Genomic DNA, 27,526 nt, shown 5'->3' on the forward strand with positions numbered 1-27,526 from the left:
AATTATTTATTCTCGTTTGATGAACATTCAAAAAAGAAATTCAATAATTTTCATTCCAAATTTAATTATTTTCCTTTCAAATCTAGTTCTCGAATTTAAATTCACAAAATATAAAATGATTTCATGAATTTTTTAAATTCAACTAATGATTAGTTCAAACAATTAAAGTAATACTAACTACTTACTCATCACCACTAAAATTTTGACAAATATAAAAAAAATGCAGAAAATAGGATATATGAAATATGATTCCGCATTTCATATTCATTCTTTTTTATTCTCAAATAAAGTTTCTAGTACCCGATTTGTCTTGATTTCCAATCGATGAACAAGAAGGCCCCAAAACCATGACATCTAGCGGCATCATTTCCATGTCGGAAAAAGTCAGGTGTCGGAAGTAAGCTCTATTATGCTCAGAGAATTAGGACAAAATTACGTGAGAGAAATAATTTCTTGGTGGAGTCTCTCGAAGAGAAAGTCATCGTATCGCACGAGATCAATCAAATACGCCGGTAGATTTTGGAAATTTCTTTAATTATTCTTTAAAACTAAAGAATTTTCAAATTTGTCACTTTCAAATTTGTCACGACTAAAAAATGAGTATTCACCGTTGGAGTAGCTAAAAAATGAAATAGTTAAAATATATATTCTCAACCAAGACATTAAAAAGAAAAAAAAGTTTTTTTTAACTATTGTAACGGACACATATCTACAGTCAAGACGTTATGAGTTTGAATTAACGTCACGTGGATAGAAGATTTATCATGATTTATTTTGAAAAGGAAAAAGAAAATGATTAGTGTAGAATACAAGGGTGTGGGCCCGGTGTCCAGTGGACAGCGAAGGGCTTTGAATAAAGCCGAATCCTGGGTTCACGTTGACTGCGCTTTAGCAAGAAGAAAACGGATATGTAAATAAAATTAATTGGAATTAATTCCCATATTAGGCCCGCGCCCCGCCGCTGCTTTTAAATACCACCTCGCCCTCGTTTCTGCTGCCCCAACACACAACGCAAGAAAATCTCTACTGTTTTATTGTTTGTTTGGCAAGAAAGAAAAGAAAAGAAAAGAAAAGAAAAGAAAATGGAATTGGGAGGAGGGAGTAGAATTTGGGTGGTGGTAATGATGTTATTACTACTGCTAACAGTGGGAGCTGTGGGAGAGAAGCTTCATAAGGTGGGGAATTCTCAAGGATGGAACCCCAATTTTAACTACACCAATTGGTCACTCTCCCAACAATTTTATGTTGCTGATTGGCTGTGTAAGTCCTTTCTTCTCTGTCCTCTTTCTTTTTTTTTTTTTTGTCCAATTGCTGATGATCATTAAACTATTTATTAAGAGATAAGAGATGGAAAGCATGAAATTTCTAATAATGAACGGTCAATTTTCCAACGGTAGTCGGTATAGGAAGATATCACCACTTAAATATTGTTCTCAGGGTCTTATTCCTACCATTTTCTCAACGATAATATTAATGGGCAACTACCATATATAACAAGATCGTGTTTGGAATAATATGGTTGACAATTAATATATATAATATTTCGATTCTTCTACTTTTAATTTTGATTCGTTTTAGTGTTTGTATTTTTAAATTTTTGTTAAATTTTAGTCTTCTACTTCAAAGTTTTAGTCTATGTACTTTTAACAAATGAACATTTTGGTTGCTGTTCGAAAATTTGAGAAGCTTTTAATATAAATCTACAGCTACATTTTAGGGAATTTATTAAACATAGTATCGTCCTAATAAATGACTAAAATGATATTTTTTTTATATGGTATAGAGATAAAAATAGATATTTCAAAATTATATAGACTAAAATGGATAAAATATGAAGGTAGAAGGACCACATATATACCTTTTGAGGGTAAAAAAACAAAAATAAACAAAAACTTAATAGTATATATAGAGATCCACAATCTTCAAATAATACATGTATTTTGGATGATGAAATACTTTATAATTTTAACGTTTAATATGCATTAGTAATGTGTGCTTTTAAATCGCAAAAATATATTATATTTATTTAAAAAAATGTCTACTTTAATTTTTCTTTTTAAAAAAGAGCTCATAAAATTTTGAATTTGTTTATTTTTATGTGATAATCTTTTTTTTATTTGAATTTAAATCAAATTATGTTGTTTAGGTAAAATTTTAAAGTTCCTACTACATTTAGAAACACATTTTTTTATTTTGCTATCTATGTAATTGCATCTTTTAAATATTCCAACGCTTTGTTTTGTAATTAAATTTAAAAATGATACCTCTTTTCTTTTTTTTTTTTACCTGAGAAAAAAATATTATTGCTTTAAATGTAATTATGATATTGTTATTATGGTAACATAACTTTTGTAGTTACTTCTTCTCCTTCATTTTTTAAGTACAACATGTGGGTTGGGGGATCAAACTTAGAACCTTTTGGTTGGAGATATATGTCAATTACCGCTGAGCTATGGTCGCTGGCCTTTAATCTCATTATCCCAACTCTTTCTACATTTTTCTCAACTTCGAGAGAAATAGAGGAGGGATGAAATAACAAACTCTATTATCTAACCCAATAAGATTATAAGTAAACAAAAATTAAGGATGCATAAATAATTCTCCATTACTTTTAACTCAGGTGTAAATTAGTTCAAAAGAAAGAGAAAAAAAAAGAAACTCACAGGTGTAAATTTTATCCCCGTGACTTAAAATTTTCTGTTAATATTAATAGAATAAATTTTATACTCAAACAAAGAAACTAAGGATTAAATTGTAATAAAATTTTGAAGTATAAGTATTAAAGAACTATGATTCAAGGGGAAAGAGAAAAAAAATAGGTAGAGGAACAATTTAGTCATTTAACTTTAATATAGAAAGATTTAAACACTGTAATGTAATGACTTAAACTTGAACTTTTAAATAGATAAGAATTTCGTTTTTGTTATTTAAAATAAAATATTGTCAAGCCGTAGTGAAGTTTCTTACATGTAGATCAATAAATTGGTCAGTAACCAAATGTCTTTAATTATAAATTATAAAGTTTACATCGTTACACAATATTCAAAAAAAAAAAAAAATTGTTACACTAAAAATTGATAATTCACTTTGATGAAAAATTTCACAGTAAAAAATAAATGGCTGCGTATATTAAGCGATCAGAACTAAATCTTTAAATACCCTAATTTAGGGATTAAATCTATCACGGATCAAATTGTTATATACTACGATTTAAGAGTTGAGTACAAATGGAAAATAATTGGTTCTTTGAAGGAATCTTGTCTTTATACTACCATTAAATATTTAACTCGCCACTTTTAATAAAAAAATATTTTTTATTTATTTATATTAGTTGTCAAATATTTAAAGGTGGTAAGGAAAAGGTTGAATTTGCACACGAACAAATTCAACAGTACAAAGTATTTTTGACTTTATTTTGTTTTTTCCCAAGTATTATTATTGCCATGCATATAAGTCCAAAAACAAATCATCATTAGTCTGAAACTCACATGTATTTTGCTTATTAAATTGAAAAATTAACTTCTTTTTAAAAGAGTACGAAAGGTATATATTATCCACAATAGTTAAAAGAAACAATATAGAAAGAAATTAGAAATTAAGAAATGGATCAATCTTTTCACTGTTTTTTTGGCCTTTTGGTTTAAGAAAGCTCTTTACTTATCGTTATACTTAATTTACTAGTCAACTTTTAAATCAAAGTTTTATTTTGTTTAATAAAATAAAAGTTTAAATAAAAAAACACCCAAAACTCAAACTCAATCAAACAATCAATCTCAAAATGGGATGTGATAGTAGTTCAATACGACTAAAAGAATTTATATTTGATCTTTTTAAAGTTATAATACATTATCATCAACCCATTTTAAATATTCAAACCATGATAAACGGTAAAGAATTAATCTGATTACTTCTGTCATCTCTAAAGATTTTGCGTTCGACAAACGCTACTACAACGTTTTAGAAGTGAACAGAACGAACTACGAGAGTTGCAATGATAAAGACTTCATAACCAACATTACTAGAGGAGGACGAGATGTGTTTCAGTTGACAGAGGCACGGCCCTATTTCTTCCTCTCCAGTGGCGGCTACTGCTTTCAGGGAATGAAACTCGCGGTCTCTGTATCGGAGAGGACAGCTCCGGCGCCGGCGCCGGCGCCGGCCAAAAGTGGGGCCAGCCCCACAGCTTCCTACATTTACCGCTCCCTTTTACTTTTCGTAGCCTTTTTTTATTGGGTGATTAATTTAAGCTTTGAGTGAGTGAAGAATAATTAATGCATGTGGCTAAATTCTTTGAAATTTTATTAGCTTTGGTTTGAAATGTAGAAACTTCTGAATTTGTTTTGTTTGTGCGATTTTAGCCTTTTAGGCTTGTTTATGTTTGGGAAAAAAATATCAAATTTTGGTGGGTTGGATTATCAATTCTCACAAACTTTCAAATTTCATTATATTGGACTTTTTGAATGCTACAATTTTTACCCTTTATTCATCCACTAATTTTAACAAAAAAAAAAAGATATAAAAGTTAAAAAAATTCACCAATATTATGAAAATCTTAGCTTTAAGCACAAAATCAATCCTTAAATAATTTAATCAAAGTTCAAAACCTACCAATTTAAGAAAAAAAAAACTAACTCTAACGTCATTTTAATTTCATACAAAATATATATGTTTTATAATTCATTGAAAACACGTGAGAACAACACATTTTTCAAAGATTCTCCGAATGGAAAACCACTCAAAAGATAAAATTGCAGCACAATACTCATCAAAGTTGAAGGTGTAATTTGATAAAATTAAAAGTTTGAGATAAAAGTTGATACATCTTGTTAAGTTTAAGATAAAATTGCAACACAACACGTATTATGTAATTTTTAAAGTGTAATACTTAACCTTAGTGAATAAGATACTTATTATATGATTCTAAACGTTGATGTTCGATCCTCACCCACACAATTTATGAACTTAAAAAATACAATATTTGAGATGTTGTGGCTTGTTTTTAAATTTTGTAAATTTATAAAAATATTGCTTTAAATGTAATTTATTATTATTATAACAAGCCTATGTTTCACACTTTCAAGCTTTTGAAATTCATTTCCTCCCATTGATTCCAAGCTTTAGGTTATGCTCCGAACATTTTTTTATAGATTTCAAATTTTTGGATTTCATATTCTTCGAATCACGCCGCAAAACCACTCTTTAACGTGTCAATCTGAACATGGCTTAACTGATTAAGACACCTAATCTCCGACAACACAGGCATCTAATAAATCCTATTTAAATAAAATTAAAAGAATAATGATAAATTACACTATGTAATTTGTAAAGTTGATAATCACATACAAATCTTTTGTTATAAAGATGAATAAGTACACACATAAAATAGACGACGCGCCAAAAAGAAAATATAAGAATCAAATAGACGGATTTTAGCAAACCACACCAAGAATGAAAAAAAAAAAGAGAAAGCAAAAGCAAAAAGGAAATACAAGAGGAAGAAAAATGAAAAATAGTTGCCATTATTGTTGGGTGTGGGGTGGTGAAATTATATCTAAGAACAGCTTGGATTTTACCAAAACAACCATTTCCCATTAATTTACAAAGGTGAAGAGGAGTCTGCCAATGGCAATTTGGTCAATTTAGCTCATCTTTTTTCTTTTTTTTTTTATAATCTCAATCCTCCTCCTCAAGAGTAACTAATGTTGGAAGCTGGCCTTGATCCACAAAATCAACTTTGTTCAACCTTAAACAGCACAGAACTTGTTCTGGCAATTCCTCTGGCTTCTGTGCCTGTTCATCATCATCATCCATAACAACAAATTAATTAACAATCATGTGACATGATTAATTATGTAGTGTACTGGCTAGTAACTACGACTTTACCTGGATCGTCAATCCCAAATCGATTACTCCGTTCCTTAAACGGTCTCGGAATGAATCGAGTCCCTTTCTCGATATGTAGCTGAAGCGATGAATATCTAAGTCGATCTCGAAGTAATTTGAACCCTGCATCAAATGGGTCAAATGCTTGTTAGTATAGTTTCACTTGTACTTGTTAATATTAAATGGGGAGAGAATGACATTGTAAGAGTTCGAACATTGGACTTCTATTCTGATACTATTTTAAATCACCAATCAACCCAAAAATTTTTAAACGGATGAGTTTCGAATTGTAAGAGAGCTCCGTACTTTACCTGGAAGAAATTATGTTGAGGGCGCGAGAGGACGGGCTTTTCGTTGTAGGCATTCACGAGCTTCTTTTCTGTGGAACTTAGCTGGAGGTCATCTGGGTTAACAAGTCCAGCCATGATCTTTAGTCTTTCTCTAAATGGAAAAACCGACTCTTTGGTAAATCCCTTAGTCCTTTCCATCTCGTCGTCGATAAATTTCTACACCATAAGTGCAAAAACATCAAATTTGAGCACAATTAGAGATGATCACCAAACACATTTCTCGTTCTACCTTGATGTTTTCCTTGTAATGACTAGAGATGTCCTTGTCGAAATTGTCCGAAACTTTGAAATACAAAACAAGACTCATCCCCTCCCCATCACTATCTCCAAGGAACATTGCAGCTGGATAAGTAGGCAGCTGCCACGAAAAGGAAATTAAAAAAGTGCAATTCAAAATACTTGGCATTAAAATCTTAAATATTTTATATATACTTTTTCAGTTGACGAGATACCTGAATATTTACGATGAGCAAGGGGGGGACATCGGTCGTGTTGGCTGCAATGTTGGGAAGCTCGAGGTGCTGGGCAATGTGGTTGATCTTTCTGGGACATAGGAATAAATCGACACCGATCGGGACGTATGGACTGAAGTTAGAAGCAGGGGACTTTAATCTATCTCTGCAGTGGCAGTTGTATGAAAATACATGTTAATGAAGAAAATGGATTTAAAAAAAAAAAGGAAGAAAAGTAATTAAGTAATAGAATATAATAACATACTTGAAATAGTTTGGACCACGAAGTTTAAAGGATGAGGGTGGAATTTCACACCAACAGCCAGGAGTTGGTTTCTCTCCCTTGAACCGTGGAATTATGTGCCCAGCTCGTGGACGATATAGGTACTTTTTGGACTCGCCTGGATTTGTAAAATTCAGACATTTTTCTTGGAAATGAATTCTACATTCATTTCTAAGCCAAAATCACATTTGAGAATTTTTTAAATTGTCCACAAATATTTTCCATTGTTTATATTCAAAGTTAAAGTTGAATCTTCAAAATCTCTTTTGTCTACCTAACCAAACTGTAGGAAAGCTTTGAAAAGTGCTTTTAACAAGGGATACGTACAATGTTCGTTTGGTTCGCCTCCATCGCACGATCTCCGCCTGAAGGAGAGCCTATAGACGGCGGATTGCATCTTATGAGGAGGGTGAGAAGGGTGAGAGGAGTTCAAGATCTTCTCATTGAAACTTGCAGCAGACACCAATTTTCTGAAGCTAGAGTTGTCCTCATGGGCATCAACTTTGAGACCCTTAAAGCTTCCATAGGAATGGTCCAAAAGTTTCTTCTTTGCTTCAGCCTTTGCAAGGCAAGAGAGGCCATACCCAGGAGCACTCACAATGGCATAGGTGCTGGAATCCTCTATGTTGTTCTCCTTCCCTATCATTTTCTTTGCCTTCCCTCCATCAATTTTCATGTAGCTCTCACAAAACTCTTCATATTTGCACCTGTTCTCCATAAAACAGGCTGCTGATCTTTCAAATTGGAGGACTTGCCCACTTTGTAGGTTCTCCATTGCATTCCCCACTATTGAAAATCCGTCTGTATCTACCAGATCTGCTGTGAGTCGGAGCCATAAATTCTTAAAAGAATTCGAACATATCAAGTTTAAGGCGAACTAAGATAAGATATAATTGTTTTCTATTAATTAGGATCCTACGTTTTAAAAGAATTACCGTCGAGCTATGTTCATGTTAGCAATTTTGTTCACTATTCGATGTTAGTTACCCTGTTTTTCCAATTTGCACAGTAAAAAATTGGGCAAAAAGTTAACCTCATTTACCTCCATGTACACTACTGAACTCATCGTCAGAATCAGACTGATCCACTAAGCTCACAGAATCATACCACAACTCCTCTTGGCAAATCCCTGTAAACACATCCAGCAACACAAAAAGGTTGTTCATTTTACTGAATAAAAAAAAAAATAATAGTTTACCATATTTAAAAAAATACAGCACATAAATAAAAGTTTGGAAATATGATGTCATATTCATACTAGATTTCAGCTATATTTACCATTGCAGCTAAAAAATAGTAATAGTATGACCACCCTTATGTAAATATTAAATATAATCTGTAAAGTTACCTAAAGAAAAACCATAGAAATATAAGTTTAGATAAGGATAGAAACGTTGTTTACCATTCTAGAAACAATTATAATTACGCCTATATTAGTAATTTGACACCCACCAAAAATCAATGATTTATATCAAGCTAATATATAGATTAATGAATATATAAGTTGAATAAGTGATATACTAAAATAAAAAATCGATGATATAGTAAGATTATAGTTAATAAATAGTTACGTTAATCATTAATTACTATTATATATTAATTATACCATTGGCATCGAACTGGCTGTGCTGCCACTGCAACTGGGTGAGGTGGAAAGTAGAATTGGAAACCTCGGAGCGCCGACATGTCGTCGTGGCGCCGTGTTCGAAATCCAAATGAACAAATTCACTAACGGCGTAGTCCGTTACTCCGCCTCCGCCGCCGTTGCCGTGATGCTTTTTCACGCTGTCGGCTATGGAATTTACAATTCTGCCCTTCGACTTTCTGAAGTGCCGACGATGGTGTTTCTTCCTTGTTGTCGGCACTATTTTTGCATGGGTTGATACACAGCTCCCCATTTTTTAAATTTAACTATAATAAATATATTCTTTTTTTTTCTTTTCTTTTTAACTAATTAAAACCCAGTTTCAGAGTTTCAAAAGCCCTTGCTTTACTAATGTGCCTGCAACATCAAGAGATATATATTCAATAACTAGACATATATATACATATATATGCATACATACATATCAAAGCAATAATTGTATGAATATGTCATAATATATTCTAACCTATCATCTTATTAAGCTCTCTTGAATCTATTAGTGATTTAACATGACATCCAAGTATGTGTTGAGTTTAGAGATATCTATTGAGAGTGTCATTTTTTTCAGTAGTAAACTTTTTTTTTTTTTATTGAAACCCATGTTCAGGATCCCGTGCTGCAAAAAATAAGAAAAATAAAGTTAACAAAGATTTATAATATAAGTAAGCTACTACCCTGATTGTTAATGATTTTGAGATGAAACCTTACTAATATTGACATGGTATAAAAGTCCAAAAACTTAAATGAGCATCTGGGTGAACCTAAAAGATCGGCACTATCTCAAAAGGTCGTATGTGTTAATGATCCCACCATGAAAAGATTATAATATAAGTGAGATACTCCTGATCTCATTGCGAATTGGTTTTGAGATGGATCCCACGAATATTGATAAACCAAAATCAAACCGAGAACATATATGCATCATATTAATGCTGAAATAGGTAGAGACTATAATATCATCCACCAAACATTTAGAACAAGAGTCATGTCCCAGGCCACACTCAATGGCTAAATATCGATCTTTGTTTTTCTATTTTGTTTAATTTTCCATAATCAATGTCTTGTAGCTTATGTTAGTGGATCCAAGGTTATTGTCCAGATTGAGTAACACAATAACCAGCACAAGGCTTGAACACGAGACTTCAAGATAGATAGGTACCTCAAGGTCCCAAACACTTACCACCATTGCACCCATCACTCAAGAGACAATATAGATCTTTATCAGAGAGGGAGGAATTGTCAAGAATGCGATATATAGACCCGTATCCTAGATCCCAAATGGATCGGATGAACTATTTCAAAAAATACTCGACAGCCCAGGCCAATAAATTTTAAAAATGGTGAAAGATTCAAGTAAAGATATCCGATAAGTCTCTATCGTTACGTTGGAACAAGTCTTTTTGATTCAATTGAACCCATCTCTAGTTCGAATACATTATACAAAACAAGATCGAAACAAATCCAAAAGTATGTGTAGAACCAAAACGCCACAACGAGAAAACAAAACTTTTTACCGAATTAAAAGTTGAGTTGTTTGTTTGATGGAGAGGAGGGAAGTCACATTCAAGCGGGCGGGTGGTGGGGCCGACAAAGCCGTACGTTGTCGGATCCAATTGGTGCAATGCCCGAAACCTGCAACTTCCTTCCCAAACACAGATCAAAAGAATTCTCTCTCTCTCTTTTTTTTTTTTTCCTCTTTCAGAAAATTTAACTGCGGATTTCGATGAGGAGGATGAGGATTTATTTATATATATATATATAGATGCAATTATTTATAACCACCTCTCAGAAAATAGCTTTTTTTCTCAATGGCATGCACTGCTCTGTTCTTGTCTTTTGTTCCTATAACCACTTTCGAAATCTCCATATCCTAAAATAGAAACTCCCATTTTTGTTTTCTTTTCAGATTAATAGATATGGTTTAAATCCCCATTGCTTACCCTTTTTACAGCGCGATGTTTGGATTAACTTTATGAGTGGTTTTGGAAGGAGAAAGCAAAGTGTGTTGCATTTGGTGATAGCATAAATTTAAATAATTTTTTTGTTTTTCTTAATAATCGACTTTAGTCGAGAAGTGATGGACGGGAATCACACTTTAGAATCACTTTTATTCGTAGTGCAAACAAATTTGTGATCATTGAAATTACTTTTAAGAAAATGTAATCTGACCTGATATGATATACAAGTATTTTAATTAAACTTGTTGGGGTAAAACCAGAACACGACACGTGGTCGCTTCCCAACGAGTGCAGGACGATGTACGACCATCTTCCACAAGGCGGTATTGCCGAGCAGGACACGCTCTGCTCACGAGGGAACGATGGACCACAAATGGTTATGCTTCGTATGTAACCGTAGCAGAGGGCGTGCGTTGTCGGTACAATGGGCGCACCCTACAGCTGTAGGGGACGAGTCCCAGAGCCGTAGGTGGTGTTGGCACCTGCGGTTGTCGGAAGCATGTTCCCAGATGCTCTCCGCACTGCACATTGCACCCTGCTACTACTAACCGTCATCCTTCCTAGTCGGCCACCCGAGACTATAAAAGGAAGGACTCTGACCCTCTTAGTAAGTGAAAAACATGTCACTATTCCTATTTTCTTCCCGATGACTTACTTGACGTCGGAGTGTTTTAGGCGGGACACCGAGTTCACTTAGTTTTAGGTTCACTCGTTCCCCGACCGTTCTATTCATCCAAGGGACGCGTGGCCCTCGACCGGAATTCACCGCCAACAAAACTATTTGTATATGAAAAGTGTTTTGAGAAAAGATATATTCTTTTAGAAAGTACTTGAATTTTGGATTTAGATGAAAATTTTAATGGGTATAGTATTATATTTTACCATATTTATAACTCGTTAGAGATAGGTGTCAATACCTTGTAAGCTCCTGTAATTACAATCATTAATTAACTTATATTATTTTAACTTATTATTATGATTATTTATGATTATTTTTAGTTCAACATGAATGAGAAAATTTGAACCTCCAATCCTATAGGGTAAGTAAAGTCATAATAAATTGAGCTATGTTCGAGTAGTTTGACAGTAATTCACTACCTACCTATTGATTAATTGTAATCTTTTATCTGCATTTCGAGTTGAGAAATGTTGGGTTTGTAAAGAGTGCAAACAAAGTCTCACATTGGCTAAGGAAATGGCGGGTGATCCATGGTATATAAGGGAAGACAATTACATTTTGAGAGATCATAAATGTAATTATAAAGAATCACCAAATGTATGTTATTACTCTATGATATTTTCCATCCATCTTGAGCACAGGGTTTTACATGATTAATTAACCACTTTATAAATAATTGTTAGTTAGTTAGATTAATGGGTTATTTTTTGTTTGTCGTGACATTGTATTAGTGACATTAGTCCTGTATTTAAAAGATTTTTTCTGGTGAATTGAGTTAATTAATAAGAATAAGTCCAATTTGCTTGTCCCACGTGCCGAGAGGCACATTAGCCTTAGCGTCGTGGTGCTGACACTCTTCTTCAGGTTACCTATTTTTTACTTCGAGTCTTAGGTCATAATCTATTCGTTGCGTTCAAATTTCTCTGAGTCTCTTGTTTTGAGAGTCTCATCTTCTAGGTCTTGCTCTTCGAACAATTGTTAAGATTATTTCTATCATCAGTTATTTCTGTAGCTTAATAAAAAATAGAATTTTATTTCACATTGTAATAGTTTGATACTAAGTAAAGAAAATAATTCTATCGTCGTTGATGGTCAACAGCAACGAAAACGGTATCATTACTAAACGCGTCGCGTGAAAGCCGTCGTCAGTGGACACTTGCGACGAAAAGGCTAGCGAGCAACGAAATTATTCTTTTGACATATTGGAGGTTGGAAATTTTAATTTATACGAAAAATTGGTATAAATTTCAATTAAAGGCATATGCCTTAAATATCTTTGAGTTTCTTTAAAATTTAAAATTAAATTAAAAGATAAATTTTACTATTAAAATAATATAATACTCACTATATTTTTTTAGTGTGATAGTGACAATATTCATAGAGTAAATATTATTAATTTAATCTTATAGCCTATTTATGTAGAAGGATGAGAATCAAATTAATAAATTAGATAAATTACGTAAAGAAGATAAAAGGTCTTATAAGTTTTTTTAATCGATGGTATTAATTTTCAAGACTTTTTACATTCCTTGATTTTTTCCCAATGCGAGATTTGATAATAATAATAATTATTATTATTTCGAAGTAAAAACATCATTTAAATCCGATTCCACTTTTTGACAAGCTAAAAGGGAAAAAGATAGAGCCAAAACGTGGAGGAGACCAATTTTGAGTGAATCCTTTATGCAAGAAGATGAACCGCCCTAGAGACATAACTGTTCGATTAAATTGCACAAATCTCTAAATATCTTTGGATTCTCCAACTCTCGAACATTCCTATATAAGATTTTCATGGTTTACCAGAAAGTCACGATGCAACCAATACCGATATAAAGATAAGATTTGAAAACAAATCTCTTAGGCTCTTATTTTTTATCGATGTAATAATTATTTGTTATTGTAACATGTCAATTATTAATAGTTAAAAAATTCATCCCACACACCTTGCAAAAATGAAACCTATGGTATGTGAGGTTTATTTGAGCCATTTAAGAAACTTAAATGAAGGGTAAAAATTGTGTAGGGACTATATGGGGTAGGTTAAAGGCTGCTTATTTAAGTGGATTAATTAAGTAAATAATAAATAAACCTAAATAAATGATAATTTGGAGAGTCCAAATGAAAAAGAGAAAAATAATTAATGAAATGTTAAAGAGAGTGAAAAATAGGAAATAGTTTTTGATAGCGATAATATTAAGAATTTGGAGAGGTGTAGAGAAACTATAGGGGGAGAGAAAGGAAGCTAATAAAACATAAGAAAGAAATTTAGAAGGAGAGTGTGAGGATGAGAGGAGGGATATTAGAGATTTGTATTTGGACGACAAAATTGCTACTAAAATGGTGAAAAAGATTACAACGAAAGGACAAATTTGACATTAAAAGTTCTCGACCGCGCCTTTTATATATATACTATGTATAGTTAGCAACACGACCCACATATATTTTAATGTTTTAAAATAATATTTAATGGAAATGTTTAAAAACTATTTAATAAATGTATTATTGTTAAAAGTAAAGATGATTTTAAAGTTGTATTAATATATAATTTTATAGCATATTATTTAATTTTCTTTTTCAATAAATAAAAGGGTATAGTATTTATAATTAAAAAAGCAAAAGAATGAAAGGTATTAATATATTGTTAATTAATGCCATTATAAATTTTAATTAAAATTGGTTTTATATTTAAAATCAAACAATTAAGGTATAGTATTTATAAGTGAAAAATAAAACAAGAGACTTTTCTGTTTTAACATAATATCACATTTTTCAAAAGAAAAAATAACTAAAAAATATTGTTTGTCATACCTACCTCAATTATTGACGACTTTATTTGAAAATTAAAATGCTTATTAAATTTTGGAGATGAAGATATATGAAAAAAAAAGTGAAATGTATAATTACATCTATTAAAAAATTTTTTTATTTTTTAAAACAATATTTCCAATATTTAAAAAATAATGGACAAGATAGGAATAATAAGAAAAAAATAAATGGAGCAAAATAAAAATATATAATTTTCTTTTTACATAGTCTATATATATATATCGTATTTGAAAGACTTAATATGATTAAATTAATTCATCTAGCTAATGATAAAGCACCTGACGTATATAATAATTTTTTTTTTAAATAACATATTAAATAGATGCAGACGATTTGAAAATTCTATGAGTATTGCAATTTAAATAAGCTATTGATTAAAGTGGAAGAGAGCATTAAATTATCTGTATTGAGAATAAAATGCACCATAAATACATAGACATATTCAAAGTCGATGATGAAGTATAAATTAAAGCAAGAACTTGCTAATTGACGAATCAAAACAAGAGCCAAAGGAAATGGCGAAGGGAGAATGGACCGATATAGACATAAAAATGGCTTGTATTTATTTCTTTGTGCACGTGCCTTGTATTTTTGCACCCTTTCACTTTAATTGGGGAGCGTTTTTTGTTGCTTTTGCATTATATTTTATCACGGGTCTCTTCGGTTTGAGTATTTCTTATCATAGAAACCTTTCGCACAAGAGTTTCAAACTTCCTAAATGGTTTGAATATTTGTTAGCTTACTGCGGACTTCATGCGCTCCAGGTTTGATATGTGATACTTTAGAGCCTGTTTCGTTATAATCCTCGTTATAAATTTAATGTTTTTGAATTTTGTGATAAAAAGTTTGAAAACAACATTTTATGTTTTCATTGTTTTCAAAATTTAAATTTGAAATTAGAGAAATAAAAATATTGATAGATATACTATTTCGTTTTATAAACTCATTTCTTTTTTCCTTTTTCCTTTTTTTAATTAAAACATGTATAATATAATATATAATATCGTAAATAATAATTATACAAAATTTATAACATATATGTTAATAAATTAAACTAATAATACTTTAGATTATGCTCAACATTTAGTTGGTAGCTACTGCTGATTTTCAAATGTTATTACTTAAATAAATTTTTAAAATGAGATTCAATTTCCAGATTTGCTATCAAACACATATATTAAAACACTAAAAACATGGAATACAACTATTTTTCAATGAATCCCTTGTTTTTTCATATTTCAATTTTCACATCACCCGTCAAACACGTTTTACCTTTTACTTTTATAATGAATAGAGAAATTTTGAAGTATTTATCTTTTGAATTTTTTCTTTTTTGGATTTTAGGGCGATCCAATTGATTGGGTGAGCACGCATAGATATCATCACCAATTTGTTGATACTGAAAGAGACCCGGATAGCCCCACCCAAGGATTGTTGTTTAGTTATATAACTTGGGCTTTTGATTCCTATGCTTTGACTAAAAAAGTCTGCCCGAAGTACTTTAGTGACTTTGAAGAAGAAGAAAGAGGCATCTTTGTAATGGCTAGAAAACATGGGAGACCAAATAATGTCGGTGACTTAGAGAAACAAGCTTTCTATCGATTTATTCACAAAACGTATCTTCTTCATGTAATTGCTCTTGCAGTCATTCTCTACGTCGTTGGAGGAATTCCTTTTCTTATATGGGGAACGGTAAAATAAAACCTAATATTCTGTTTTATTTGCTTTCAAGTACCAATCAAATGGATAATATATATATATATTTTACATTCTCTTTATTTGAACACCAAAGACTTTAAAAAAATTAATTTAAATTGAATTAAATAAGACTCCATCTCAAAATAAATTTATACTTCAGTTTTTTTTTTTTTTTGTTAGAAATTGGGTTGAATCATTAATAATCTCTTTACTAGTTTTTAAGCATATGAAACCTAAATAGGAGTAGTTTAATTAATTATAAGCAAAATATATAGAATATACAAACCATTTCTTTTTTTAGCTATAATAATATACCAACTAAATGAAGGACAAGTATATCACCTAAATTACAATTATACGTTACATTTTTTAAATTAATAATCTAGGATATAGTATAGTTAATAAAAATTAAAACAAAGATCAAAATATGATATATTGATCTACTCCTTTTCACGCAGTTTGTGAGGACTGTAATGCTTTTACATTCGACATTTATGGTGAGCTCAATATGCCATAAATGGGGCCATCAACAATGGGGTAATACTGGTTTGTCTAAAAATAATTGGTGAGTGTGTATTTTTTTAGAGTGAAAATAATTTAAATAGTTGATTGTAATTGTGATCTTTATTCCAATTATATTTATTAAATGGTAAGTTAATTGAATGATTTTTAGGTCAAATTTAAAACTGACAATTAATTTATTTATCATATATATATATATATATATTAAAATGTAGCCGTAGTTGCAAATATGACAAAAATATTTAGTAAGCTAAGATTCGCAAAATAGCCAACCATATTTAGTTTTTTAAATATAGCACTTTTGAAAAAAAAAATAGAGATCAAATTTTAAAATGACAACTTACCCAAATGATATATATCTATAATATATTTATAATATATCTGTAATATATATAACTACCGATTTATTTATGTGATATATATATGATATACTATTGACATGAGTGTCTGATAATATACTTGCAATATATATGTGATATACATCTGATGTACTACTGATATGAGTGTATGTGCAATATATATGTGATATACATTTGATATACTACTGATATGAGTGTCTGTACAATATGTATGTGATATACATTTGATATATTGTTGATGTGAGTTTGTGATATACTTAACTCATATAAGTGAAAATTTGTTTTATATTTGAAAATTTTAAAATACATGTAATATATTTTGAAATACATAAAAGATTTTTTATTTAAATGACTGATATGATTATTTTTTTTCAGTCACTTTATTTATATATATAGTGATAACTCAATGTAGCATTTATTCAATGTTGCATTGTAATATTATGTGATAATTTAATTCATAGAGCTATGAAATGTTGCATTTATAAAATAATCAAATACTTTTTAAAGAAAAATAAAAGAGTGTATTTTGCAGTTTACTGTAGTTCTTTTTGTATACTTCTTAGGTGGATGACTTTTATTTCATTTGGAGAAAATTGGCACAACAATCACCATGCCTTTGAGTATTCAGCTAGGATTGGGTTTGAATGGTGGCAGATTGACTTCGGTTGGTATATTATTTTGTTTCTCAAGACTATTGGAGTGGCCACTGACGTGAAGTTACCTCGTATGAGTTTGACTATAGAAGCTTTCAACATACATCCGAAGACAAATATTTCACTCATTGAAAAGTAAAAACCTGCTGTGGCAATTCACGAAGAAGTCTTGCACTATTTATCGTATTATTGGATTGATCTTTTGGTGGGAAATGTTCTTCATTTTAGATAATGAAACCATTTCCTCTCTAAGCGACAAGCAACGACAAAAAATGGACAAAACGAGAAAAGACTTCTAAAATCATGGTTTAAATGAAAACAATTATATATGTTTCTATAGATATTTTCGCTTGTAAAATAAAACTATGCTTACATAAATAAAGTTAACATTATATATGCAGGAGCTTTAACCTAAATATAATAACTATGTATTATATGGATCAAATGACGAAGACATTGTTGAGAAAAATATGGCTTTTCTTGAATATAATGAAAATTGGATTCAGATAACAAGAGAAAGGTTTCCTATTCCTTAGTCGGAAAAAAAATGTGGTCATGAAATAGGGATTGAGTGGAACAGATTATAATATATCTATTTCATGTGTAGTTCTAATTTATTTCTAGACTCTAATTTTTCAATTAGTTCTGTCAATCTGAACATAACTCAACGAGTTAAAAGTACCTATATTCGGCCAAAAGGTCGTGAGTTCGAATCCCCCACCTCCATATCTTGTACTAAAAAAAAGCATTACTAGTCCTTTATGTACATAAGACGACATTTGATTGTTTCCTATTTTTCCAACAAATATAAAATTGGAATCGTTAATCAAATTAAGCTTAGTGGTTTTAGCACACCCATGTAGTAAGTAGTTCTTACTCTGGAGGATGTTTGTTACTTGATGCGTGTTTTCTTGTTTCTCTTGCTTGCATGTTTATTACTAATTTACACTTGCTAATATGGTTATAGGTAATTATTGTATTATAGTTTTCTTTGGGTTCTGATTATGAAAGTATGTTGGATATATTGTTTTTTTTTTTATTTGAGAATTTTTATGCTGTAAAAGCATGCTCGTTATATGTTCGACATATCGTTTGATTGTATTTTAGCATACTAAAAATTGAGAAGAATATTGATGAAGATTTGAGAGAAAAATGAGATTATCAGTGTGATTTTTATGATGAGCCCCACCAATTGATCCTATTTTGCAAATTATAGGGAACAAATTTATAACTTAATTCAATTTAATTTAATATTTATCTCTCAAAATAATATATTATTTACCATTCTTCAAAAATATCTTTTTTAAAGAAAGTTAAATTCATGTTTGGTCACCGAATCATAGATTCCAAAACTTTCAATTTTATGGCTAATATATTATTAAATTTTTAATTTTATGTCTAATAGATTATTGTATTTTCAATTTGTGACTAATAGGTCCTTTATGTGTACAATATTTTAAACAATTTATGGATCTGTTGGAACAAATTGAAAGTTTAGAATTGTAGTAAACACAAAATTCAATTTTATGTAATAGATACATTAAATCGAACAATGTTTAAATATATTAAAGGACTTATTTGCACATAAAATTAAAAGTTAAGGAACTTAATTAGATGTATAATTGAAAGTCTAAAGATCTATTAGATATAAAATTAAAAGTTTTAGTAAAAAAAGAAGTTAGAGAAATTTATCAATCACCAACTTAAAAAGTAGGGCAAAATACATTTTTGGTTCCTAGGTTTGAGGTAAGTGTCTACTTGGTCCCTGAAGTTTCAAAATGAACATTTTTTATCCCTGAGGTTTGAGATACGTGTCTACTTGGTCCTGAAGTTTCAAAATGAACATGTTTGGTCCTTAAGGTTTAAATTAAGTGTCAATTTGGCTCGTGAAGTTTTCAAATGAACACTCTTGGTCCCTGAAATTTGAGAAATAGTTTTAAATGATCCATGATTTTTTTTACTGTTAATTAACTAATATTAAAATGACGTGACAAATTGCAATTAAATTATTTATTGTAGTTGCTGACGTGGCAAATTATATTAATTAAATAATATATGGTAAGTGGTGGTACTTTCTCTCTCCTCTTCTCATCTCTTTTTCTCTCTTTCTCCTACCCTTTTGCGGTGACCACCACGTCTTTGCTGCTACCGTCCATCATTCATACTGGACATATATTATTTAATTAATATAATTTGTCACATAACCAACTACAATAAACAATTTAATCGAAATTTGCCACGTCATTTTAATATTAGTTAATAACAGTAAAAAAATTAGGGATCATTTAGAACTATTTCTCAAATTTCAGAGACCAAAAGTGTTCAGTTTAAAACTTGGGGGACTAAGTTGACACCTAATTTAAACTTCAATGACCAAAAGTGTACATTTTGAAACTTTAGGGACCAAGTAGACACCTACCTCAAACCTCAGGAACCAAAAATGTATTTTGCACTAAAAAGTAAAAAGAGAGAGGAAGAAAAAGAGATTAAAACCCTAGCTCCCTAATGTCACATGCCTGTTACCTCGAGAATATTTATTTATTCTCACTACCTCCATGTCTCTCTTCCAAGTTCTCCATCGAACCGACCAGTTGAATCAAACCAAATTGAATCGACTGGTTTGATCGATTCTTTTAAAATAGTTCAACATCTCAATTTTATTAAGGATCCCACGTTGAAAACAAAAATGACCTTATATGGGTTTATCATAGATATGAGCTACTCTTTTCATTGCCAATTAATTTTGATATGTAGCCATAAATATTAATATAGTATTAGAGTCCAATAGCTTAAACGAATTGAAATACATTTTATCAAAATTTTCATCCACATTTTTACGAGAGATAATATCTTCAGATGGCTGTTTTAGAAATTTATTTACATAATTGTCTAAATTTTTATAATTTTACAGTTTTAGATTTCTACGAGTAGGATTTTAGTTTAGTTCCGAATTCACCCCTACTTGGATTTTCAAAAATAGTTATTTCCATAAATTAATATCTCCTTTAAGTAATGTAGGCCCCATATTAATTGTCAATTCAAATCCCTTAATTCAGATTGATTTTCTTTATTTCCCAATATTATTAATTAAAAAATATCCAAATCTCACGATCCTCATTTCTTCCGATTTCTGCTACATAAAGCTAGAGATATAAATGATACATAAAACAATAGAACCAGAGATATAATATACGGGTATATAGTTCTGATTTCTTTGGTTCTCTGGTCCTATTTCCGTAGGATATATATTATATCTCTAGTTAAATGATACATAAAACAATAGAACCAGAGATATAATATACAAGTACATAGTTCTGATTTCTTTAGTTCTCTGGTTCTATTTCCGTAGGATATATATATCTCTAGTTTTAATAACCAGAGAAATCAGAACTATATACTCGTATATGCGAACTAATTTAAACAATAGAACCAGAGAGCAAGAGATGAACCTCGATTCTATCAAAAATTAAAACCTAAATATAGCATAAACTACGGTATAATGGGAACCGACAGACTGAAATGCTCATGCGATGGAGGTCGGAGATGAAATTGTTGGACAATAAAGGACAAAATAGGAACCAGGAGGTAAAAAACGTTGTGCCGTGGGCGGAACCACTGCCTTGAAAGCAAATTTTCCTTTTGGGGCAAATTTCTTCTACAAAGTCAAAGACACGTGGCAAACTAAGATGAATTGTTGGATATGTAGATAGTTGAATGTTGAATGAGAAATTCAAGCAATTCAAAAGACACATGGATGGCCAAAATAAATTTTTATTTTTTAAAAATTCAATTCTATTTTGGGCTACCACGTCACTATAAAAAGCTCACTCCCCTTCCATTTCAGATCATCTCATTCATCTCATTCTCCACTCAATTCCTTCACTTTTCCACTTCTCTCAACTATCTTAACTGAGCACGGGATTGATTCCACTCCTATTTCGACGAGCATACCGGCAGTAAAACGATTTAGCACCGAGGTCGTGCCGATTTTGCTTTCAAGGCAGTGGTTCCGCCCACGGCACAACGTTTTTTACCTCCTGGTTCCTATTTTGTCCTTTATTGTCCAATAGAAATTAGATGTTACCGTGTAATGGAGCAGTCAGAGACGAAGGGAGACGACGATGATGTTACCGTATAATGGTAACTAACGAAATAAGATGTGACGGAGGTCGGCGGTGAAATTTTTTGCAAACAAAGAAATCGGAGCCGTCGGAGACAGCGACGATGTCGGAGAAATGATCGGATGCTTTAGAGGAAGAAGAAGCCCGATAGTCGGATGAGTGAAAGAAAATCGAGGGAGAAGAAGGAGATTATAGAATTTTGAGGTTTTAGGATTTTCAATTTTGGAGAGTTGAATTAACACATTTAATATATTTTAATAATGATTTACCAATTTCACATTTAATATATTAGTAATTTTTGTTATGATATGATCTATTTTGTGAATTATTTTGGATGTAAATTTTCTATTTTTAACTCCTAAATACACCATCTATCTACCAATCCATTTCTACAAAAGCAAGAGTTTAGACATTTTGATAGACATCAAATCTTTTTTTTTCCGACTAGACATGAACATTTAAATTGCTCTCTCTGCTCTCATGTAATTGCTTGGCGCCATTTGTTGATTCACAGTCCCACGTCGTTTCTCACGTCTCCCGACTTGCTTACCAACTTGAAGGTCAGCTTCCTTTTCCTCTCTTCTCTTCTTCTTCCTCAAAATTACTGATTCCATTTCCATTTAAGTTTTTCGAATTTTGGGGCTGAGGGTTTCGATCCACTTAGGAAAGGAACAGTGATCGACGCCGTTCATCAATTGTCTCAGCTTGTATTAACGGTTGTCGAATTCCAGATTTGCAAGTTCGTGGCATATGCTTAATTAGAGAATTTTATAGGATCTTGACTGAATTTAACACAATTCCTCTTGCTATTTTTGTTGTTGCGCTTGTAAACTGTTGGATTTGCGAGCTAATGTTTAATATCTTTAACCATTAGATATTTTATTTGGGTGCTTCGGATGCTGGGGCCTGTTCATTCTGATTCCTGCTCTTAGAGCAGCAGTCCACTGCATTGGGTAGCTCCTTTATGCCCTTGAGTTGTGGGTTATTCCATGAATTTGCTTTAGGGAATAAAATGCTGTTGTAAGTTTCAGTGTTCTTTGTTCAAATCGAACCGATGTCCTGAAGATCGGTTTTGGACATTGGTTCGGTGTTCCTTCTTACAAACCGAACCGATGTCACCCAGCAAGAATCTCTGCTGTGTCTGGGAGAAAGAGAAAAGGAATTCTCTAATCTTGCTGCATATTCTCTGCAAAAACCACTGATGTCAAGCTCTAGTTTCCCTCCTATCTTCCAATACCACAACCCTAGCTCAAGGTGAGTAATCGCCACCTTCAGCTATCACTCTTCGTTTATCTTTAATCGATTTTTAGTTCAAGTTTGAGATTCTATTTTAGGGTTTACGTTACAAATGCGATTGGTATAAGCTAAGCACAATTAGTTCACAGGAAACCGGCGAACAACTTTTATTTGATTGTTTTGTTCTTCAAAATCTCTTTTTGGTAGCTTGTGGATGGACCCAATTAAGATTTAACCTTTTTTTTTTTCCTAAAGAACCGCATATGCTAGAGCAACTGATGTTTGAGTTTGGGCTTAACGCAAGCAAATGAATCGACTATGAATGTTATTTTAGGTCTGGTTGGTTTTTTGTTATCTTTGGAGAGCTTGTTTTGCTCTGTTTGGTTGTTTTGTTCTTTGCACTTCCCATGCGAGTTTGTAACCTTTAACATCTTTATTCTTTCCATCTATTCGATAAAATGTATGTTTCTTGTTAAAAAAAGAATGGAAGGAAAGGTTGAATATTTTAAAATATCAAGCTTCTTCTTGGTCTGCCTTTTCTGTTACTTATTGTAATTATTATCCTAACGTAATTAATCTTAGTTGGGTTGTTATCTCTGATCTTATATTTTCATTTGAACAGAAGAAATATCATTTTAAAGAGGCCCGAGGTCATCTCTGGATTTTACTATGACAAAGACTTTGGTCCTTACGTTCCAAGTATATGCTACTGTTAATAATAGACTCCACTCTAATTACATTCAATTGATATTTCATTTGTGACAATGACCTGATTTTGATAAATTCCACTCTGTATGTTTTGGTCTATTGAAAACAAAATGGGATTTGCATATTATCATCCTGTCATAATTTGATTAAATTTCGGATCTATGCTTTCCTATTACTGATTTACATTGTTGATGGTAGCCACTGAAGTCACCTGTGCAAAAGTTTGAAGGGCTCAAGTTTTTAAAGCGTCAAGCACCAAAAATGCAGCTCACACTCACCCAGCCTGATGATTGGCATCTTCATCTCCGTGATGGTGATCTTTTAAAAGCTGTTCTCCCTCACAGGTAAATTTATCTTGTGAGGTTCTTTCATCCTTTCCTTTCCTTTTTCATTTTTTTTTATTATTATTATTTTTTTGGTAATAGTTGCTGCCATAAGGTTTTAACGTCTTTCTTTTTATAAGAAATAATTTCATTGATGGTATGAAATTATAGAAAAAGGGGAAGAACCTTTCAAAAAGAAGTTAAAAAGAACTTCTCCAATTGAGGTCATGCTATAATTACAGGGCAAGACATTTTTACACTTAGATATATAGCCAGAAAAGATAGAGAATCAAAAAATATTTCTAAAGTTGTCTTCATGTCTTGAAAGATTCATTCTTTCATTCCAATTGACCAAATAAAGGCTTAAAGTTAAGCCAAAAGAGTCTTGTTTGCATGCTGGAAAGGGTGGTCAAGTAGGATCAAGGATAAGTGTGTAACCATATGATTTTGATGTCAATTCTTAAATGATATGTGAAGCAACTACTGGATATACTTCATTAACATATTATAACAAATAATAGCTTTTAGCTGTGATGTCAGTTGTTGATTTTCGTCCTTTTAATATGCAGCGCAAGTAACTTTGGAAGGGCTATTGTGATGCCAAATTTGAAGCCACCCATCACTACCACAGCCGCTGCAGTTGCTTATCGAGATTCTATCTTGAAAACATTACCGTCCAACAGCAACTTCATTCCTCTTATGACGCTTTATTTGACAGATACAATGAGCCCTAACGAGATTAAGCTCGCAAGTAAGTCTTGGCTTGCAACGTGAAATGAATCATTGTAGGAGATTTGCTTTTAATATTCATTGCTTCTCCTTCTAACTTCCTATTTAGTGATTCTCTGAGGCTGTATTCAATTTGTTTACACGACGATGTTTTGACAGGAAGAAGTGGGGCCGTTTATGCTGTAAAATTGTATCCTGCTGGTGCTACAACAAATTCCCAAGATGGTGTAACTGATCTTTTTGGAAAGTGTCTACCGGTCCTTGAGGAGATGGTTGAACAGAATATGCCTCTGTTGGTAGTTTGCTGATAGAACACTTTTTTATTTGTCCAATATTGAAGCAGTGAATTTAGCTTTTCTTTTTTAGTTAAACAGACCTCTTTGTAGGTTCATGGCGAAGTAACAAATCCCGATATTGACGTGTTTGATCGTGAGAAGGTCTTCATTGAAACTGTGTTGAAACCCTTGATTCAGAGGCTTCCAAAACTGAAGGTGGTGATGGAGCATATCACTACTGCAGACGCTGCTAACTTTGTTCAGTCTTACAAAGATGGTATATTATATATACTATACTTTCACTATTTTCAATGGAAGTGTTGGGGCTTGTATATGACTTTCAAAATATTTTGCAGGATTTTTAGCAGCAACAGTTACTCCACAGCATCTTCTTCTCAATAGGAATTCTTTGTTTCAAGGAGGATTGCAGCCACATAATTACTGTCTCCCAGTACTCAAGAGAGAGACCCATAGTAAGTTCCAACTACACTTTTTGCAGATTCTCTATATTTTCCTCACTCTTTGTCTTCTTTTTTGTCAGTTTCAGCAATCTACTGAAATTATGTCGAGAAAAATAATTGCTGTAAACATTATTAGATATTCTTCTTACTCAAATGAGAAGAAATAATGAGATTTAGAGTGTGTTTTGCATAGCTTCCTAAGTGACTTCGAACGGCTAAAACGATTCTTTTTCTGTTTTGATTGTGCAATTTTGGTAACAAATAAAACTCCTTTAATTGTTTATTTACCTTAAAATTTTTTGAAGGTTGATTCTAAAAAAAAAAAAAAAAAGTGATTTTAAAGTGATTAACCAAGAACTACTTTAAAATCACTTTATGGTAATTTGACCTTTCTAGAATCACTTTGAGATATAGTGCAATCAAACAAATTTGGGATTAAAAGCACTTTTAAGAAAATGTAAGCAACTGCACGAATTGTTTAAATTAAACCACCTACTAAAATTGTTTGAAGAAAAAATACTTCTAAAAGTGTTTAAAGTAAAGGTATGCCAAACTAATCCTATGGCATCCTTAATCTCAGCCAGAGTGGCTTTTGATTTTCATTATTTATCTTTTGAGGGATTCCCGACTTCTTTTCTTCATGTAAATTGAGAATAGGCCCAAAGTACTCAATATTTGTCCATTCCATGAGCACCAATACCCACCCCCCAAAAGAAAGTTGTAGAGTATTTCTTCTTTTGAATTCACTCACTTCCTCTCTTCTAGGAGAGGCAATTGTGTCAGCTGTGACCAGTGGAAGTAAAAAGTTTTTCCTCGGAACTGATAGTGCTCCACACGAGAGGCGAAGGAAAGAATGTACTTGTGGATGTGCGGGTATATACAGCGCCCCAATTGCCTTATCATTATATGCAAAGGTGTTCGAAGAGGTATTCTATTTTGTTTCATATTATGCTAATAATTTGTTCATCTCTTCATTTTCATCAAAGCATCGTTTCCTTTTTCTTTGTTTTCCTTTTCCTCTGTCAAGGCGGGTGCTCTCGATAAATTAGAAGCATTTACGAGTTTCAACGGACCAGACTTCTACGGACTCCCCAGAAACACCTCAAAAATTACACTGCAAAAGGCTCCATGGAAGGTTCCAGAGTCCTTTTCATTTTCGTTTGGGGATATTGTTCCAATGTTTGCAGGTGAGACACTTGAGTGGCAGCCATGCTTTAACTGAGACTGACTGAATGAACTCAAGTTCCTTCCAATTGTTGCTTACATTATTAGCACACCTTTTCTGGCATTTCGTTCCATTATCTGATTATAGACTGATTCTTGATTTCCCACCATAAAAACTTCTTGTCTTTTGTAGAACTACTTATGTATGATCCTTCACATGATAGAAATAAAATCATGATGGAATTTTGGCATGGATGAGATTAGCAAGTCTATCTTTGATATTATTTGGCTTGGTAATAACATTCTCAAATTTTGTTTTTGGTTTTTAGCGACTGTTATTCTCAGAAGGTGCATTTGTTATTATGATTATTATTATCTTCATGGGACTGCTGCTTCTCAGATAGTTAATCGAGGCATTTCTTAGATCTCTTGTACAAACAAACTCCAAGTTTTGCTCCGAAATATACAGGCAGAAAAAGGAAGGAATGCCCCTCGTCTTCGAATGTAAAATTCTGTCCATTCATATGAAATATTTTCACTCTTGTTATAGGTGGTCGACTCCATAGCGGTCTTTCTTTAGGAGGTGGAACAATGAATCATCCATCTCAATATTGTTGTTTGGAAATAAACTGTATCATTTTAAGGCATATTTTGGAGTGATTTTGACGTAGCCAAAAAACTATGGCTATGGTATAAATCATCTGTCAGATTTTTTTACTCTTGTTATAGGTGGTCGACTCCATAGCTATCTTCCCAAGGAGGTGGAACAATAAATCATACATCTCAATATCGCTGTTTGCAAGAAACGGTATCATTTTAAGGCATATTTTGGAGTGATTTTGACATAGCCAAAACACTATCGGCTATGGGTATAAATGATCTGTTGGATTTCAAAGTTTTAAGCTGTTATATTTGTCTATTCAGTATTTATCTAGGGAGGAAATAGTTATTTCTTTCTACGTAAGAAAGTACCTTGTGGGAAGCCTTGATCCTCTGTGCTATCAAATCCCATCCTTCTTGGTACTTGAGAATTGAGAGTTGTCCATAAAGCGTAATAAATTTGTGTAGTGATTAATGGAGAGCATTGTTGAAATTATTTATCATTAAATACAATACAAGAGATACATTTTCAACTTTTACAATGAAGATAATAAATATTACGAAAAAACATAACAGGATGATCGATTTTACTCTAAACTTG

At 31.9% G+C, this 27,526-nt stretch overlaps 4 protein-coding genes across 13 annotated transcripts; 3 read left to right on the forward strand and 1 right to left on the reverse strand.

Annotated features, from left to right (window-relative positions):
* Positions 1 to 1,011: 1,011 nt before the first annotated feature.
* Positions 1,012 to 4,412, forward strand: LOC111014192 (early nodulin-like protein 20). The gene is made up of 2 exons (XM_022288842.2): positions 1,012 to 1,260; positions 3,926 to 4,412. The coding sequence occupies exons 1-2, from the start codon at positions 1,083 to 1,085 to the stop codon at positions 4,255 to 4,257; spliced, it is 510 nt and encodes a 169-aa protein (XP_022144534.1). The 5' UTR covers positions 1,012 to 1,082; the 3' UTR covers positions 4,258 to 4,412.
* A 985-nt stretch (positions 4,413 to 5,397) lies between these two features.
* LOC111014130 (uncharacterized) lies at positions 5,398 to 10,348 on the reverse strand. Of its 2 annotated transcripts, none has more exons than XM_022288754.2 (10): positions 10,128 to 10,348; positions 8,575 to 8,970; positions 8,011 to 8,097; positions 7,296 to 7,787; positions 6,951 to 7,086; positions 6,686 to 6,851; positions 6,463 to 6,591; positions 6,195 to 6,389; positions 5,884 to 6,006; positions 5,398 to 5,790 (listed from the first exon to the last, which is right to left on the reverse strand). In XM_022288754.2, exons 2-10 carry the CDS (start codon positions 8,864 to 8,866, stop codon positions 5,674 to 5,676), a joined length of 1,737 nt encoding a protein of 578 aa, XP_022144446.1. In that variant the 5' UTR covers positions 8,867 to 8,970; positions 10,128 to 10,348; the 3' UTR covers positions 5,398 to 5,673. The 2 variants fall into 2 exon arrangements, with proteins under 2 accessions (XP_022144446.1, XP_022144447.1); XM_022288755.2 differs by having other exon boundaries at positions 7,296 to 7,784; positions 10,128 to 10,347.
* A 4,241-nt stretch (positions 10,349 to 14,589) lies between these two features.
* Positions 14,590 to 17,650, forward strand: LOC111014139 (palmitoyl-monogalactosyldiacylglycerol delta-7 desaturase, chloroplastic-like). Its single transcript, XM_022288766.2, has 4 exons — positions 14,590 to 14,840; positions 15,421 to 15,768; positions 16,233 to 16,339; positions 17,219 to 17,650. Exons 1-4 carry the CDS (start codon positions 14,592 to 14,594, stop codon positions 17,445 to 17,447), a joined length of 933 nt encoding a protein of 310 aa, XP_022144458.1. The 5' UTR covers positions 14,590 to 14,591; the 3' UTR covers positions 17,448 to 17,650.
* Positions 17,651 to 21,852: 4,202 nt separating this feature from the next.
* PYR4 (pyrimidin 4) lies at positions 21,853 to 26,576 on the forward strand. Of its 9 annotated transcripts, none has more exons than XM_022288828.2 (9): positions 21,853 to 21,989; positions 23,288 to 23,364; positions 23,572 to 23,717; positions 24,266 to 24,447; positions 24,585 to 24,721; positions 24,812 to 24,977; positions 25,057 to 25,173; positions 25,927 to 26,087; positions 26,189 to 26,576. In XM_022288828.2, the coding sequence occupies exons 2-9, from the start codon at positions 23,335 to 23,337 to the stop codon at positions 26,381 to 26,383; spliced, it is 1,134 nt and encodes a 377-aa protein (XP_022144520.1). In that variant the 5' UTR covers positions 21,853 to 21,989; positions 23,288 to 23,334; the 3' UTR covers positions 26,384 to 26,576. The 9 variants fall into 9 exon arrangements, with proteins under 9 accessions (XP_022144520.1, XP_087984411.1, XP_022144525.1 ...); XM_088128285.1 differs by having other exon boundaries at positions 23,581 to 23,717; XM_088128287.1 differs by lacking the exon at positions 21,853 to 21,989 and adding an exon at positions 22,028 to 22,168 and having other exon boundaries at positions 23,581 to 23,717.
* The last annotated feature ends 950 nt before the right edge of the window (positions 26,577 to 27,526 follow it).

This window comes from Momordica charantia, assembly GCF_013281855.1.
Source record: "Momordica charantia cultivar OHB3-1 chromosome 8 unlocalized genomic scaffold, Mcharantia_2.0 BLBB01000008.1, whole genome shotgun sequence".
Taxonomy (NCBI): Eukaryota; Viridiplantae; Streptophyta; class Magnoliopsida; order Cucurbitales; family Cucurbitaceae; genus Momordica; species Momordica charantia.